The sequence below is a fragment of the Thermobia domestica genome, chromosome 1 (genome assembly GCF_964235325.1).
Source record: "Thermobia domestica chromosome 1, izTheDome1.hap1.1, whole genome shotgun sequence".
NCBI lineage: Eukaryota > Metazoa > Arthropoda > Insecta > Zygentoma > Lepismatidae > Thermobia > Thermobia domestica.
The window spans coordinates 45700888-45720573 of NC_137454.1; the positions used below are offsets into that span (position 1 = coordinate 45700888).

The 19686-nt window shown below is 35.8% G+C and overlaps 1 protein-coding gene across 1 annotated transcript in view; it reads right to left on the reverse strand.

The window, feature by feature from the left end:
• The window catches only part of LOC145666031 (putative G-protein coupled receptor CG31760), an 869795-nt gene that overhangs the window by 188456 nt on the left and 661653 nt on the right, over positions 1-19686 (reverse strand). Inside the window, exon 6 of the mRNA XM_081733134.1 lies at positions 4616-4725. Coding sequence (XP_081589260.1) covers positions 4616-4725 — 110 coding nt within the window. The remainder of the gene's footprint in view (positions 1-4615; positions 4726-19686) is intronic.

The window sequence follows — 19686 nt, forward strand, 5'->3', positions numbered from 1 at the left end:
CAGGAAGTAGAATATATGAATCTAGAAGCATAAGATAAAGTAATGACTATAGTATTACATTACATTTGGTTCATACTTCCAGGAGGTGTAATTAAAACGTTGTAAAACGTTATCCTTTGCGTTCTGTACAAACCGCATGTCGTCCATAAATCAAAATATAAATCCGAAATGAAATGCTGCTATTAGCTAGCGGAATTTATGTCCAAAGCTCAAGTTTCTGAGTCATTTTCTTAGTCATCGTGTTCTCTCAGATGACGACGTATTGACTGTATCCTATCTTCAAGTCTTATATAGATTACTTTTCTTTTCTTCTGAACAATTCTCTGCATTTCCATTCTTCTGAAAACATCAAAATTAAATATAGCACCTTCTTTCAGTAAATATAGTATTGTAAGTTGAATACTTTTGAATAACAGTATATAGAACACTGAATTTTCTATTCTTGCAGCCAGCGGCGCAAATGTGTTCAACATTGGGGGGGGGGGGGATGAGACGGTAAGACCGTTCCCATAATCTTTTTTCTTTCTTTTATTAAGCGATGTTCAAAATATTTGAAGTTGTAAAACCATGATGTGGAGGATCAGGAGAGCAGAGTTGTCTTCGACATTGGAAGGCGGGCCGAATTGAGGGTTATTCTGGGGGAGAAGACATCAATTTCATTTAACTTTCCTTTGTGACAATCGGATACAAAGCATCACATTTCTTCCCACACATTTCAAATCGTATTATTGGGGGAGGGAGGATAGTCCCCCAGTTTCAAGATTGGAGAAAATACGCCCCCTTCATCAGCCCGGAATTTGCGCCAGTGCTTGCAGCTGATGAAGTTATTACGTATTTTAGGACTACAAGACGTACCTTCATTTTTAAATAAAACCGTAACATTTTAATCATCCACGTTCGTCACATCCGTGCACTGGTGCTGCCAGTTGAATCCAATGTTGCCAGAAAGAGATAGGTTTCCCGCGGTTTCGAATATATGGCGAGAATTTTAAATTAAATACTTTACATTTTAATATTAATTTCGAGTATAAGACGCGTGAATTTTGGAGGCAATTTTTTCAAGAAAAAAGTGTGTTTTATAGTTCGTAAAATACGTATTCATCTGAAGGAAGTTCATTTTAGAGGCAAGCTCATACTCATTTGATAGCAGTGCTAGTTTTTCTTGAACCCAAAATATTAACGGTAATGCCTCTAGTAAAAAGTCCTCAAACTTGGATAAATGTCTAACTGTGTGTGTTGTATACTATTTTGAAAACGTTGAATCGAATGAACATATTTCTAAACATATCTGTCTATAGGGTCACAAGAAAAATAAGCTTGAACTATTTAAAGTACTGTTTATGTCAATGGTGAAAGTGTCAACGCTTGAATACATTTCTAATTGCGTTTCCCATACTAATTTAAGGATTCTGAATCCAAAGAAAGTACTATAAAGCATATTTGTCCATATTAATACGAGAAAAAATAGTCTTAAAAATGAGCTCTTTGATTTCAAACGCTTTGTGATTTAACCACAATTTACTAAACTCTCTCTCACTAGAAACAGTCACTAGCAGGGTAATGAAAATTTTGAGTGCAATATAAAGTTCAGGAAACACAAATATTGAAACTTCAATTTATAAATTTCATGAGAAGTTGAAATGAAAGCCCTTTATTTTCTGTGACTTGTTCAGATCCGAGAAAGTAGCTGCACATATGTTGATTTGTATATATGTTTCCCTTTTACAGGTACTCTTTTAGATAATCATAAAAGGTTGTAATTAAATTCTTGATTGCTCACTGTCATTCAAAGTATTTATCTGAGAATGGCTTCAAAAGTTGCACAAATATTTCTCATTTCTCTACACTGAGAATCCGGGAAACGATTATATGTATAAAGTATTCTGCCTTTGCGCAGGTTCTTGAACTAATGTTTTTTCTTTTTTTTAAAAAAAAAAAAACTTTTAGATTTGTTCCTGGGAATGTTTCTTCCATGTTTCTCGAACTTCATCTTCCTCTTTTAACTCACAATATTTTCTTCTATTCTTCAAATCATAGACCAGTTGTGCTCTTCTTCTTCCTACTCCTCCCTTTCCTTCCATCTTTCCCTCTATGCAATATAAAATACAATTTCTTCGCAAGATGTGTCCAATTGACCTTCCTACGAAGAATACTGGCTAAAAGTCTCCTCTTCTCTCCTACCCGTTTTAGAACATCTTCATTTCTTACTCGCTCTGTCCCTTATATCTTGTCCATCTTCCTTCAACTCACATTTAGAAGCTCTTTAAATATTTCTTCTCTAAGTTCCGTAATGTTCAAGTCTCTGAGTCATAAAGTCCAATACTCCATATATAGAGAAGCCCTTGACCAACTTTTTCTTTTGCCCAATATTAAGGCTGCTAGTTATGAGTGATATTTAATTGCTTCTCTTCAGTTTCTTCTGAACGAGTCATTATCGAAATTTCGTACAAGTGTTTTATTTTTCGAATATTCGAGAATGTGTTTGCCTTATATTCAGGCTGTTTTGTAATCTTAAACTTAGATTAGAACCGGCGTCTTTATGTTCCAAGAGGGAACGAAAAGTTCTTCCTCTGACCTCACATTCATATTATTCTAATTACCTTTCCTATCTTTCTTTTGTTTCTTTCATGAACTTTTACTAACGGAACGGCATCACCTTACGTACCCTGTCATTCCCACCTCTGAATATAGAATATACGGAGAATAGATAGGCGAAAACCTTCTCGAAACACGATGTAACACAATAGATAAAAATTAGAACAACACAAAAGGTTTAATTTCTGTTTTTCATTTAGGAAACATGACTTTCCCCTTTTCACATGCAATTCCTAAAATTGAATTCATCATAATATCACTTTCAAATTGCAAAATGCTAGAAGCAATGTTTGTAAATTTATATTGCACGTAGGAACGAATCAAAATTATACACAAATATACGCAAATTTATACTGCAGCGAAGTCTCATTATATATCTTAATTTAAAACGAAAACAGTACGTTTCAATGTCACACACGGACACGATTACCAAGCGAACAAAATAGTTCTCCAGTGTTTCCTCGTCTGGTTTCTGTTGGGATAAGCACGGTCAATTGTTCGACGTGTTGGTTAGTGTGTGTCTTTGTGTTTGCCAATTTACTTGTGGAAACGCATATAGAAACATTCCGTGGCTGAAAAATGGTGTGATCTCAATATGGCTCTCGAGGGAAATCTAGAAGATCTACAATAATCACAATAACAACATGTACAGCCATTACTAGCTGAGAGACAGACGTACAGTTGCTGAATGTCTGTCTCGGGTGTGTTATTATTGTGTGTTACCTTAGCATAGCTCGGTAACGACCGTTCTTAAAGCCAAACTAGTGCTCAGATAACTTTAAACCACGTACCTCACGTGATCGATAGGATTTAGATTCGGAGATCTAGCACGCCAGTTCAACTGTAAATACTGAGTAGAACGCATTGGGTTTACGTACCTTACAGAATGGAGTCGCACATTATCCTGCTGAAGGATAGCAGCCCGCAAAGAGACCAGATATTCAGAGGTAGTGTTGCAACCAGACAAGAAGAGACGAGAAATAAGATTACCTCGTCTCGTCTCGTCTCGACTTTCGATGAATTCATTTTTGTCACGTCTTAGTTCTGGAATTCTTTTCTCGTCTGGACTCGATTTGTACATTTATGCACAAAATTTTGTGACTTGGTATTCTTGTTAATTTTATCAAAATTCTTTCGTGGCATGGGATGAGGTGTATTGTTTAATTATTTTGCGTAGTTTTAAATGTTGATAATTGTCGTTCATTATCAACATAGGAAAGAGTGTTTGCACAATCTTTCCATCAAGTTATAGTTTTTTCTTGACTATAAATCATGTGACACTAAATTAGTGTTTGAGATTAAGACATAGGTAAGCTAGTGTTGTCTACGAGATTCATGACATTTCTTATTTCCTATGGAGTCTCGTCTCATTTTCGAGACGAGAATCGAGATGAGATGAGAACATTCGTCCCGTGGGCGTACGTTATCCTGCTGGAAGATCGCGTCCCGCAAAGTGCCCAAATGGAGGACAGGATTAACAACGTCATGAATATGTGACGTGTTATTTATATTTCCCAGAGTGAAGACCAGAGGCAAAGCACATAGGAGGTGTAGCTAATTATTTCTGTCCAATACCAGAATCCTAATACGAACATGCCCTGAGTTTTCCATGTCGTCTATGGACATGCACATGGTCTTCACGATATTGACAAAAATAAAAGAAAAGTGACGTGTCTCGTTACTGCAATCTATCCAAATACCACCGAATATAATCTCGGCGATGAGAAAGTGTTAAGAGTAATCTCCTGAGAGGAATGCGGAAACATAGGACTGCCAGACCAAAATCAAATAAGGATTACTCGCTCCCTCCATCTCCTTCGTGTTGCTTATTATTGTAACTTAACAATAATTTCATTACAGTGCGTTTGACAGTGATTCATTGTAATTTCACACTTTTCTTATTAATTGTATAATCCTAAGCTTATAAACACGATCACTTTTAGGATTCCAACAAACCTCCCGTCCATTTATCACTCATAAATATGTATGATTATTATATTTCATGTCGAGTAGACCTTACCTCCAAGTCTTAAGCATCAGAGCTCCATAAGCAAGTGAGAATCCTATTTCTCGCAGCCACACTCTTATGGTACACGTAATAACATTAGGCCGAGGATACATCACGATCATCTGAAACGAAAAAATAAAAATAAAATAAAAGTAAATATTTAGATTTTTTTTTCTAGGAATGAAGTTTGGAGGTTTACTCCGTTCGCAAAGCTTCCTGTTTTTCTTATTATTTCTACTATAGTACTTAATTAAGGTATTGAAAACACACACATCTTTCTCCTGAACGTTGAATCTAAGGTACTGCCATTTTGGAAACTATTTCGTTTCAATGAGATAAATAAGATACACAAGATATAAAATTGTTTAGTCTTATGTTTGAAAAATAAATTAATTTAGAATATAAATGAAACAGAAGTTTAAAATATATTTCTTTACAGAATGATTTACTCGTTTAACCCTTGTGTGGGAAATGGGAAGCATACTTCCCGCCAAGGAAGCCTAAGTCAGGCACGTAGCGAAGGGGGGGGGGCTTCCGTCGAGACCACAAATGAAAAAAATTAAGGAAGAATGAAACAAAATGAAATGAGAAATTGGAAGATCATCGTTAAAAATTAAACAAATGCAGGAAGCTTTTGCTTACTCTTTCTTGTGTGAAGATTTGTATTATTTCAAATACATGGTGGCGAGGTGATCGAGATATCCTGGAAGAGTCAGGGAATTTTAAATTTCTTGAAAAGTTACGGAATTCTCAGAATTTTTGCTGCTAGTCTGGGAGATTTCAAGCGTCCGAAAGCATAGTGCCGTTGTGTAACAGGGTAGACATTTTTTATCATTGCATCCTTGCAGTATTAAACATGTTATTTCAAAAACAATTTTGTATTGCTCCTTTATCAACCTGTCATTTGGGACAGACAGTAGTTGACGGAATAATAAAAACAAAAAAGTGTGTGGATAGAAAGTTCTGTTAACATTTGATTTAACACAGAAAGCAACACAGATATTGTAAAATATTTTACAAGACATTATTGAGTATGTACTTTTCATAATAGTTGAGATCATAATGAAAGAAAAATGTTATATTTTAATAAACAGAGGAAAACTTAAATATTGTAAAATCTTTTTCAATACATTTTCTTATTCTTTCACTCGAGATTTCTTCATTATTTGTTATTAAAATACTTACCAACATGTCCTCATTTTATTGTCCTAACAAACCAATATATCTTGATAGTAAAATAGTTTAGATTGATCGAGCTCCTGGGCCTTCAGAATTTCTTGTCCCCCCCCCGTTACGAAATCCTAGCTAAAAGAATCAATATACGTTCCAGTAAAATAGTTTAGAATGGTCGAGTCCCTCGTGTGGTGACCACAGTCACGGACCTCCCCCTTCACGAAATTCTGGCTACTGCCTGCCTAACTATACTTTTATTTGCTGCACTGGGAAACGATATTCCCATTAGTGACCAGTCTTTCCACTATGGGAATTGCACTCGAGAAATTATTTTGTTTGTTTCTTTTGAGTTTGTGGTGGGAAGCATAGATGAGGTATCGTCCCATCCCTGGTAGAAAAATTCGCCCACGAAAGGGTTAAGTCATCTTTTATATATACCCAAAAATAGATGTATGTTTCAGCATAACTCTGAAATGATTGAAAGAATTTTTAACCACACTTCCTAAACATATTACTTCCGGTCTAGAAAAAAGTATAGTAGGCGTAAGAATTCCCTAGTATACCTAACAGGGGAGGGAGAGGCTAATAAAATAATCGAAAGCGTCAGATATTAGTGTCGAATCCATAGTTTTCGGGGTCCACGAGCTGATTACCTCTTAAGTCTAATTTTGACCACCAGTGAGGATAAAGCCCCTTACCACACCTGAGGGGAATAGGAGGAATGTCATATAAAAAGGTCCTAAAACGGTCAATATGAGTGTCGAATCCGTAAGTTTCGGAGTCACTGAGATTAACTTTTTTTTTTTTTTTTTAACTCAAAGGTAAAATACATAAATTTCGCAGAAGTTTCTTTATCATCAACACAACTAAAAGAAAAATATTTTATTTATAGCATTTTCCACTCAAAAGACACAAATGTTTAGAGTTGCACTTACTAGGATGGAAAAAGAAAAATAGTTCTGAAAAATATCAAATTAAGTAAAATATGGTTTAGAGTGTCTTGTTTTAAGAAGATTTGCAGTGCAAAATATAATAGAAAGTCCAAAAACATTAATCAGAAAAGAATGGAACACCAATTTTTTCTTACTGAATACTACTGCTGCTAGGGAGGTAAGTCGTCACCTCTTCAGCTGAATTTTTAAATCAGTATTTTCCCTCAAATTTGCAACTGTGATAAAAAAAGTGCGATTTCGATAGTTCCAAACTTGCATATTATTTATTTATTTATTTCCTGACTTATTTTTTGTAACCAACGTAATTAACGTATAGGGGAGACCGGGGCTGGTTGGCGAACTTTTCATTCTTTATTTTTCTATGAGCAGATGGTGTACTGTATTGCAATGTAATAGATGTGTACGGACAGACCAATGTTTCCTCTAATAAATTCAATTTTTGTTTTTGTTTTGTTGATTACAGTTTTCGAGAAATAAATTTTTCTTTCTTTTAAAATGGAGTATGCCAACCGACCCCTAGTAAGGGGCTGGTTGGCTGATATTGTGGGGGCATACTTTTTAAATATAGCAAAACACAAACAAAAATTGGATTTATTAGAAATAAACGTTAGTTTGAAATGACTTTTATTCACAACATTCAAAAGAACCAGCATTATGAAATATGAAAACTTCTTTCTTTTATTCTAGCTTGGTTGTCATGACATTGAAAGGTACAAGATTATCAAACCACATCACTTTTAATATGATTTGCTATAGATTAATTCTTCATATTATTTTAAAATGTAATTAAAATAACTGAACTATCATAAGAAACGTTTATTTCCCGCTGTTCTCAAAGTAGCTAAGAGGAACTAAGATATATTTTAGCTGAATTATCGAGAAATGCAGTTTATCTCCTACTTTCCACAAAGAAAGAAAAAGCAATACCTACGCCTCTATTTTTGTAACAAAAGGGCACATATAAAATATTCTTGATCCTGAGAATTAAGCCTATTCAGAAAATTCAGAGTCCGACATACAGTCTTATCTCGATTTCTAAATTTTGACAATAATCCAATACGTGCATGCTATTCTATAACATTGAACTGGTAGAACTGTAAACAACATAACAATAAAACAAACAATGTAACAATAAAGTAAAATGAAATAAAATTCCACACGGGGTTGGCTTGCCAACCAACCCCAAATGTTATACGCCAACTAACCCCAAGCCCATGTTGTGCAACAAAGTCGTAATTACTCAGCAGTTGTTTGGCACTTACGTTTTATTGTTTCAATATTCATAAAAAACAAAGTTCAGATCTAACTAATGCTATATTACTTACCTCTGTACTCCAAGTAGTGACGATTCTATGATGATGTAACGGAAAACTGAAAAAAATACTTAAGACTGATAAAAACACTCTTTATCTAATAGACGCCACAATCCGCAAGTTACAAATACATAGGTAACTGCATCCATAGGTCGCTCTTTTATGACAGCAGCAACAGCTCATTATGTTAATTAATGAAGCAGTTATATGCAGTTTGTCAACCAGCCCCGGTCTCCCCAACTCATTATTGAAATGAAGGAAGATTGAGTTACGAGATTTAGGTAAGAATGTTCCTCCAGGACAAGACGTAGAATTTCTGGGTAATCCCACCCAAACCGAGACAGTTTCGTAAGATCCCTAGGTTACATAAATAGGGTATATTTGCTGTTTATCTTAATTTTGGCTGTTTACTTAATTACGTGAAATAAACGTCTTGTTTTGATGTAAGTAGTTTATTTAATGTATGAGATAAGAGTTTGTTTCGGGAATCAAGATAGCAGCGAGACAAATAAATACATAAGTATTAAACTCTCCCTTTTTCTTTTCTTTTCTTTTTTCTTTTTTTTTTTTCATTTTAGACAATTTTACTGTTAAAAATATTTCTACTTGGATGCAATCTTTATGTTATTTAGAACAATTATACATGTCTGGCACCACTTCCTCGTTTTCTTTCTTACAATATTTAGTATTAACAATTTTATTCAGAACCGGCTATTCGTCCTCATCGATGGGCTAATTTGGTTACAGGCCATACTGTAACTTTTAAATTCGTTTACATATTAAAACAATTTTAACACTAAAGTGGACAGGTCTTTATAGATGCGACTACAATGATAAACACCGACAAGGGTACAAAAGAATACAAGAGTTTGTTTTCGTGTAATGTACGTAATATATTTAATGTGTGACATAAATATTTGCCTTATTTTGATGTAAGTAGTTTATTTAATGTGTAAAATAAGTATTTGGATTATTTTTGATATAGTTTATTTGATGTATCAGATAAATATTTGCATTATTTTGGTATAGGTGTAAGTACTTAGTTTCATGCGTAAGATCAAAATGTTAGCATTATTTTCGTATAAGTAGCTTGTTTGATGCGTGAAATAAAGGTTAGCATTGTTTTAAGCTGTTTGTGTAATGTAAGAAAAGAAGAATTTTAGGAAAGATAAAAAAAACTGAATCAAAAGATTGAGGTCTTGACTAAGAATTTTAGAAATGATCAAAAAATGCACTAGAAGATTGCGATCTTGCCAGAATCAGGGGCCACAACATTTTTGAACGGCCCCTAAATTGAGTTTTCGCCATTTCTAAAGAAATAAGCACATCATATTGAGTTAAGTGATAGTTTGAGTTTGGCTACACTATATGCAGTTTTCCAGATGTAAGGCGTACAACAAAATTTTTGATTGAAATATATTGGATCTTTTGATTCAAAAATAGGTTTTCTTTATTTAGATACAAAATCATTAGTAATTGTAATTGCAATATAAAGCTTTTCTTATTAGTAACCTTCATATTCCAATTCGAGACACATATCTTTCTTTGACTATTTCTTATATGTGAAATAAATTTATGCCATGTTGTTAGTATATGTTGCTTATTTAAAGTGTGAGATAAAAATGTGTACAGTTGGGAAGGTGAAAACTGCCGTCTTCAAACAGGTTTGTTCAATGCAACAAAGTGCACATAATAGATACATGTAACAGGCGAGATACATGATTTACTGAATGCAAATACAGTTAAATGCAACGAAACTACAAATTGCTTTCCTCGTTAATCAAACGGGGGGAAACATCGAACACCCACGCACGAAAACTTGATTATTTGAATTCCGCCGTCTCTCTCTATTTCACGCACTTAAAGTGTCAAGAACGCGAGAACTAACTAATTGAGGTTAATTTCAATTATTCAAATTGAATTCGTTTCCGTAAAACTTAAGTGACTTACACATGACTTCTTGTTAGTGGAGTGTTTGAACACAAGCTTGAAAAGGAGGTGTTGCCAACTATCATAACAAACGTTATTAGTATTTGTAGTGTACAGAAAATTTTATATGCTAATATCAGAAAGTTAAAGATTGGAAAATGTGGAATTTGAAAGTTATAAAGAGAAAACCAACCAAAAACAATCAATCGACGAGAAATATTTTTAAGAAATGAAATTGTTAGTTTAATGTACCGACAATTATGTCCTTCGGGCTAAAGAAGAAGGATCATTAATGTATGTGAATGATTGCGAAATTATTATTATTTTTTGCTCTTCCACCGAGAATGGAACCTGGAACCACGACCAATAAAAGCACACGCGCTAGACAAGAGACCAGCGATTAGGGCATAAAGCACTGTCAGGAAAATGCATTCAACAACAGACGCAATGCTAGTTAACACGGTATTTCGCTGCATATACATTCTATAAATAAAAAACGAATTCAATATTTTTTCATTCCCGCATAAGTAACTTTACAAAATAAAATGATAAGTAACTTTACAAAACAAAATAAGCTGATTTTGAGTTTAACGTCCCATTCAGCAGCGAGGCTATATGAGAATGAGACCTAGACCTCCTGATTAACGTGGAATCCGAACCACATGATCTCCGCCGGGAATTGAACCCCGGTCTCCTACGCCAATAGTGCGTACGCTAACCGACTAGCCACGAAGGAGCTCCGTCGCGTGCTATACTTTGTGGGTTAAAGAAGACAGTGAGGATGAGAATGAAGGAAATACTGGAATGAAGAAAATGGGAGGAAACAGGGGCAAGGTGACCAGACGTCCCGTTTTAGCCGGGACAGTCCCTTTTTTCCAACCGTTGTTCCATTTTCTTCCGATTCTCGAACGGGGCGCCTAAATGTCCCGTTTTTAAGTAAAAATGACCTAGGTGTCCCGTAATTATTATTCAAAATATAAATCGTCAATGCAAATACTACTCTCTTCCGTACCAACACTCGTTGCCAAGGTCCAGCCGTGTCTAGAACTTCTGAATTTTCAAATGGGAGTTCAGTGTTCGTGATTCAAGTGAGAATTGAGTGGGAATTCTGAGTGTTCAACTAGTTAAAGTATTGGTGGGTAGAACTGGCAATCGGGAACCATTATTTGTTGTGTGGTACACGTAAAGTTAGAAACGGTGTGTTATCACTTTATTTGTGTATTTTGTAAATTGAGAACACTGCTGAGTCCCAAAATGCAATCTGGAAGTCAGATATACCCTCCCCCCCCCGTAGCCGATTCGTATGCATCCCGTTTTCGCAAGTGAAAATTCTGGTCACCTTGAACAGGGGAACCACGAGGAAACCCACGCACGCTGTTTGTCCATCAGAAAGCTCACTTGACACGAGGTGAGATCGAACCAAGGACTGATAGTAAGTTTTAATCTATGAAATAATTTGTGACAATGAAAGAATGATAGTACAAAATTTAATAATAACACTAGCCAACAGTGAAAATGTAACTGGAATAAAATATTTGTCTTTTTAACTATATCGACCACTCTGATAACGAAAACGATCATGAAAAAGCTCGAATTAGCTCTCGTTTCCAAGTTAAAGGGGGCGCATTTAATTATAAGTATTATATTTTATAAGCATTCATTGTCAATCCCTTCCCATTAGGCTTCGAAATCTCGATGATCGTAGACAGACTGACTAAGTTTCCTACAGGCAACAATAGCTATGCGTATTTTGTTGCTATTTTTAGCCCGGGATCATAGCAACTAGGGGAGGGGAAGGGGAAGAAGAACGGAGGAGTGGAGCATGTTTCCTTTAAGCGTAGTTTCAGTTTGTTACAAATTGTGTTCTGTTCGTGTTCTGGAAAAACGCATTACTGAAGTGGTTACTAATTGCTGTGATTCATTATGCCTCGCAAATATGTAAACAGTGCTGACAATTTTCGCTACAGAGCAGACAGGCTATATTGAGATCGCAAAAGAGACTAAAATGCCATATATAAGGAACGCGTACAGACCATACTTTGGCTGTGAAATCAGGGACTACGAGAAGCTCTGAACTCCTCAAGTATGTTGCAATTATTTTGTGTCTCGAGTCTTCATTCGTGGTTGAATCGTAAAGGATCTTCCATGGGCTTTGCTATTCCCATGATCTTACGAGAATGACCAAACCATGTGAATGATTGTTACTTTTGTATGACAACTCCATTAACATGGTATTTCCAAGAAGAGAAATCTTTCTTCATATATGCTAACATACCGTCGGCCATGCGACCAGTTCCTCACGCAGACGGACTGCCTGTTCTTGTCCCACCTGCCTTTGTTTACATGTCAACAAACTTTCTAGAAAATAAAAGGGCAGGAAACTGTAAGGATCTGGTGGCAAATCTTCTGCACTGCTGCGGTAGACTGGGATGCAATGTGTCCTCGAAGTTACATTTCTTAGATTTAAAAAAAAAAAAAAAAAAAAAAAAAAAAAAAAAAAAAAAAAACTTGTTTCCTAACGACTATGGTGCTGTAAGTGACGAGCACGAGGAACTCCTCCACCAGGAAATTTCGGACGTGTGAGATACCAGGGAAAGTGGCCGCCACTAATCAGGGACTGCTGGACACTAATCAGGGAATCATTAGCAGAAAACTACAAACGCCAGGCAAAGCGGTTGCTCTTTCAATGACCTTTCTCCGAGGGATAATAACAAGGAAAATACATGCATAAGCTTATATAGGCAATGACGTAAAGTTATCGTAACTTCAAAACTAGAGCTAATCTTGCATTTTCATTAACATTTTCGTTATCAGCATGCCCGAAAACATAAATATTAGCTGCTTCCATGCCAGTTGCAGAAAAAAAAGTGAAATTTTGTTGGCTAGTGTAATCTTGCTATGTTCAGAACTCTATTTTTTATGCTTAATCGGTACCTTCATTTTATTTTCACCACATTTTCAACGATTTAAAATATCATTACAGTTACGAACTGAAGTAAGGAAGACTCAATAGTCAAACGTACATGTAAAATCTGTCAGTTTTACGTCTCAGGTAATGCCGGGCTACACTAAAGGACACGATGATCATGAAAACTGAACGAGATAGTGGAATGAGTAAAGTGAGAGGAAACAGAAGAACCCTGAAAAGTCCACGCACACGGTGTTCGTCTACCACAAAATTTACTTGACGCAAATAGGATTAGACCCCTCGCACCAGAGGTGAACGCTCTACCACTGAGGAACCGTGCTCTCAGACATACACGTAATATGGTGTACAAGATGAATAATAAATAAAATCAAATCAAATAAACATTGATAATAGCATAAAATACTTAGTGCTTGCTAGGAATGGTACCGAGACCGAGACGGACTTATATACCGAGACGAAACCGAGACCGAGACGGACTTTTAAATACCGAGATGAGACCGAGACCGAGACAGATCTCTATAAATCGAGACGAGACCGAGCGAAACCGAACAAAATCTCAAATAGAAAATGTCATGTGGCACATCTATTGATATTGTCGCAGAGACTCCCAGGGCCAACCTTCATGGGGGCCCAGGGCCCAACTTCAAAATTGTAAATGGAAACATGGAGTGAGTGATACCTCGTTCGACATATCTTTAAAAACTAAAGAGTGCAGTTGCAAAAGATTGTTCATATGGGTCAGCGTATTCAAAATGACCACCAATACATGGTACCTGCATCAGGTAAAACGTCCAGTGTCACTAATATAAAAACACTAGAACAAATATTCGAATAGGAAATCACAGAGGGTATTTATCATTCTATAGCTCTGGAATGTTGCAACAGTCGAAAAGATGATTAGAGTGAAAGTGCCATAATGGAGAGGAAGATACCTAACTCCTAGAAAATTATCGCTCCAACCTGACTCTGTACGTGAGTGAAGCGGGAAGGATCGGTGAAATTGCAAATGAGAGCCTTAGTTTTCGCAAATTGTATCTACGAAACAAAGTTATTTGAAATGAGTTTTTATAAGAGGTAAACGTCTCTGTAATGAAATAAAGTATGTAAAATTCTTGTTAAATGGTACCTTCCATTTTGATTGCGAGCAATGGTTTGATGCAAAAATGAATCAACTGAAATGCGAAACCAATTTGTCGAACAATGCAATTTTAGAACAATGTTTACAAACGTTGGTTTTGTACAACAGTCGTCTGTATGATATTGGTTCGCTTCTTTTCCTTCTATGTCTTCTTGCATGTGATAGAATATGAGTTTCACTGAGATGTCCACAGTAACATTCCGAACAGCTTTCAACGGTAATTTCAGTTGTGATCCTTAGAAACGAAACGGTACATACTGATGCAGATATGTCGCAAAAATCTTGCACGCAATACGTTAAATTATCAGAGGCGAAGAGTCGGGTAAAATGTTGTTAAACTTGAATTTCATGTTATTTTTATTCACCTTATTTCACTTTATGTTTATTCATTATAGTACCAGTCATTTGTACACACAAGTGTTTCAGACAAACCATATCTATTGCAAATAAAACTGAGGTTCTCATTTGAGATTTTACCATTCATTCCCGCTTCATCTACTTACGGACAGAGATCGGAAAGATAATTTTCTATCATTTCCTCTTTTGCATCATGTCAATTATACTTTAATAATCTTTTTCTCCGTTGCATTATACTCGAGCCGTGGAATGATAAGTAACCTCTGTGCTTTCCTATACGAGTTTTATTATGTTCATTTATCTCCAACTATTTTCATATTAGGGGTCTAGTTGTACTGGACGTTTTACCTGATACAGGCACCATGTCTTGGCGGCCATTTTGCAAACGGTGACCCATATGAAAAATCTTTTGCTACAACACTGTTCAGTGTTTCAAGATTTATCCAACGACGTATCCCTTGACCCATATTTCGGTTTAAGATTTCTAAGTTTAGCCCCCTTAAAAGGCAGCCCTGGGAGCACTGCGAGAACATTACTCGACGCGCCCCATGCCTTTCCTGTTTCACTTTTTGACTGTTCGTTTATCTCCAACTGTTTTCATATTAATGGTACTGGACGTTTTATCAGATACAGGCACCATGTCTTGGCGGCCATCTTGAATACGGTGACCAATATGAAAAATCTTTTGCACACAACGCTTTTTACTTTTAAAAGATCTATGGAACGAGGTATTACTCGCCCCATCTTTCCATTTAAAATTTTAAAGTTTGGCCCTGGTACCCCATGAAAGGCGGCCCCGGGAGGCGACGCGACAACACCATTCAGTGTGCCCCATGGCATTTCCTATTTGAGTTTTTGTTCGGTTCATTTATGTTCAACCGTTTTCGAGATATCTCCGTGGAAAGATTAAAATGGGCCATCCTGGATATATATATATATATAGCCATGGACCAGTATATGATCAAGGGAGTGGCTAAACCATGGTCTGCCGCTTTATCCAGTGTAAAGAAAGTAGGATTGAAATCCATTTTATCCAGTGCATACCTGAGCGTTAAGGGGTCTATAGCCACTAGATAAACAAGCAATGTTGCTAAAGCAAAATAAAGTTGTACTTTCTCAAATTGCGCAATGTAAAGTATTACATATTACTAATTTAGTTATTTAACAAAACCACAATAGCCCATACATTATTTAGTGTAGCTTGGAAATCTCTAATAACGCAAATGACATGGATGGTGCAATGTGCATCAACTGTACCTTAGCGTCAAATACTGTGATCATGGTATAATATATTTCGAATGAATGAAGGAACAAAGTTACAAGAAACGAAAAATTTAAATGTTTCTAAAGACTTTACTTCGAAAACGCGCTGACATATCACGTCTCATCATGTAGATGCTTCCAAAAGACTTAAATGTTTATAACGCCATTTACAACAATTGTTATTTAAAATCGTTTCAGAGATACCAAACACATTGGTAGTGATTGTTATACTGCTTAAAATTACGTATTTGTATTAAACTTTTATGATGATTATTGCTTTCCTTTGCTTCAATAACATTACAACAATAGTTTTTGGTGGTTTTAATTACAAGAAGTCGCAGTTACATTATTTTAAGCAGTGTTGCCCACTTAAATAAATTGCTAAATATTATCCTAAATATATGCAAATAACGTAGATAAACTGCAAAATATTTTAAAATTACTCGTAATTTGTTTGATGGTGCAAGAATACTTTCAAGAGACAACGTTTTTCATAGTCTTTGGGCTACTTACGATGTTAATGTTTAAGTCTTCGTTCCAGCAACACATGTAAATGCAAATTGTAACTGAAATTAAATGTAACATACATTTTCAGTAACAGTAGTTGTTTCTCCTGAGCCTTAGGCCTGGTGTACACTTTAGATTAAGACGTGCTTAATTAAAAGTTCTAATTACACCCTAATTACATTTCACTTGCTTTAGTTTGACCACCGATCACCTCAAACTCGACCCATACCATATAGCTACATGCAATTATTCAAGGACTTACAGTTAGTAATACACAGTGTTCACTTTTGTTTTGCTTTTAGTTTAACGCCCCACAGTTATGCTAGGGCGGCTAAAGGAGACGTGGAGCTAATGATTATAGTGGAATCCGAACCACTTCAGTCGTTCAACTTTACCCCTACCAGAAATCGAACTCGGGACCACGTGAACCGAAATCAAGAGTGCTAGCCGCTAGACCAAATGGGGGTCCTCACATTGTGTTGATTAAATCATTCAGTCAGTGTTGTCAGATCTGAAGATTAAAAAGTAGCGTGTCTGTACTCCGAAAGTAGCGAATTCGAAATATTTGTAGCCCAAATATATAGAAATGAATACTGATGGTGCTAATGAAATAATTTAATATGAGCTGGAAAGTGTGCTGGTCGTATTGAAAGAAGAAATTATGATCGACGGACGAAAACAATTCTAGACTGGATCCCACGAGACAAAAACAGCCTAGGAAACCTCCGCATACAAGAAGGTATGACGAAATCAAGAACCACGGAGGAGTAACCTGGAAAAGGAATTGCCCAAGTTAGATAGTTGTGGAGAAGACTTAGAAAGACCTTCACCTAGCAATGGATTGATAATGGTTGATTATGATGATGGTGATGATTTTATTATATCTGGACCTCGGAGGTAAACTAAACCAAGTCATAATTTCGTAATTTTACAGAAGTGAAAAATATATAACTTTTACTAGGTAAGGTAGGGTAAAAATAGATCCATAATTTAATGAAAGTCATAGAGCGAAAAAAAATATTTTTGACTATTCAATCCATCATGTTGCAGCAAAACTACGAAAATTAATGCAAAAGAAAACTAGAAAGTTAAGAATCACTTGTTTTGGCGAGTGAGAAAAAATAGATACAGATAACTCGAATTACCTATATACTTATATAATATGTATGTCCCTGTTTCGTAAGTAATTTTTAATCAATATAAAATTTCAACGTAATGAAAGCAAGATTAGTTTTCTCGAATAAAGATTGCATTCACCGTTAAGAGCTCAGGAATAAGACTAATATATGTTACGGAACTGGATATATGCTTACGTAATGCATTACGACCTTATGAACTTGTATAAGAAACAGAATGTACTTAAAATGAGACGCGAACTATGCGAAACATCGGACTTTGAATCTAACTTGTTTTGTGATCCAACTCGAGACCTCGCATAACAAAGATGAGTGTAGTAGCTCCCACCACAAGGTTCAGGACGTTCGTTTTATAAATTTCAATTATACACGGAGATGTGAAACGGTAATATAGCATTTCATTAATTTCAAACAAAATAGGCCTACGTATATTGTAGTAATAAATTACCCTATTTGTTAAGATAATGAACGTTATATTTTGTTTTTAAACTGACAGTCAAAGCAGAATATAAATGATTTGAATTGAATAATAAATGAGAAATTGTTAAGTTTCAATTTCGGTACGATTAAATACATTCGTGCTGCTATGTGTTGCGTTATCCGTTAGGAGGTATTGAACAATTCTGATTCAAAGAAAGGAAATAAACTACTGTATAGTACTGGAGTTAATTTAATAGAGTTTAATTGTATACGCAGTTCTGAGGGTATATGTGACAAAGTCTATTGCTGAAAGTGAAATATGGGTTCTATTAGGGTTTTAGCATGATATAGCCACTGACCATTGAACCTGGAATACGCGCATGGAAAGCATTAGCACTAGCAAATTAGCTACTAAGAGGTACACCATACCATAATTCTAAGTCAAAATGAAAGGAAAAAATAAGCGGAAACGACAGACTGTACGAGAATAATACTTTCACTATTTTAATTTCACAGTATTTATTTCGAGACTTTCGAGACGAGACCGAGATTTGGTGTTCGAGACTGAGACCGAGATCGAGACAAGCATCTGTTGACCGAGACGAGACCTAGACCGAGACCGAAACCGAGACGGTGATTTTTTACTCGAGACGAGACCGAGACCGAGACCGTTATTTATCAACCGAGACGAGACCGAGACTGTACAAAGTCTCGTCTCGTCTCGTCTCGATACCATCCCTAGTGCTTGCAATGGCAATACGTTCTTTTTCCCTACCCCGAATGTACTCATCAAAGAGAAATTCCTAGATTCAAAGTATTTTCAGCAAAAAATTCGTTAGTTTTCCAATTCACGGCAATTCCACTGATCGAAAACCGAGAAATTACTTCAGATATTAATATTTATCAAATTACGCTTGGAAGAGAATGAAGTTCTATTACTGGTTTCGTGGCTAGCGCGTTGGTTCACATGGTCCCGGGTTCGATTTCCATTAGGAGAGCACAATTTAATCTCACAATCATCCACTTTCAATAATCATCTGTCGGCTTTAGCCTAAAGGGCATAATCATGGGATATTAAGCTAAAAGTTTAATTTATTTTAATTGTGGAAGTAAAAACACATTTCATATTTCTTTATATTAGAGCACCTAACGGTGTTATGCATCAATTGACTAAGCGCCAAACCATGGTTCTGAGATATTGAAGAAAACACAAACATGTTACCATTACGATTCAGTTCTTGGCGCTTGACCGAAGAGCTTTCTCTGAACGTTTAAGCAAATAGTAGGGTTTCAAACATTTTTTTTACATTATTTACATTGTCTCCTACTCACTGATGTAAAAATGTCGAAAATAGCAAAATGACGTTTGGTCAATTGATGCATAACACTGTATATATGGTCACTAGATATTGAATTTCTGACCCCTATATTCATATAAAAAATGCTAACAAAATACCGATCGTCAGAGGAGAGAGATGCATCTCTATCCTAAAGAAAATAAAGCGGAAAATATCTGCGGAAGCGATGTTTTCTATTGAGAGCGATTTTGTGAATACCATTCCAGATTTCGATCAGAAGGTAATAGGAAAGATTTGCAGCTCGATAAGAACGAAGCATGAACTTTCATTTAATTTTTTTTTGTTTATTTAATTAAATAGTTTTGTTTTACTTCGTGCATAAGTACATACAATTTTCTTTTCCGTAACAACCCCATCCATGTTTTACAGCAGATTCTACATATTCTAACTATATGTTGAGTTCACTCGTGGCTAAGCGGTTATCGTACGGACCTTTGTCATTGGAGACCCGGGCTCGATTTCCAGCGGGAGCTCATGTGTTTCGCATTTCATGTTAAGATGTAGGTCTACGTCTCACAGAGTATTGCTGCTGCAAGGGGCGATAAACTGAAGATGAAACCAAGTATATTTATCTCTTGTTCAGTAACATTGGTATAGAAGTTTTGTA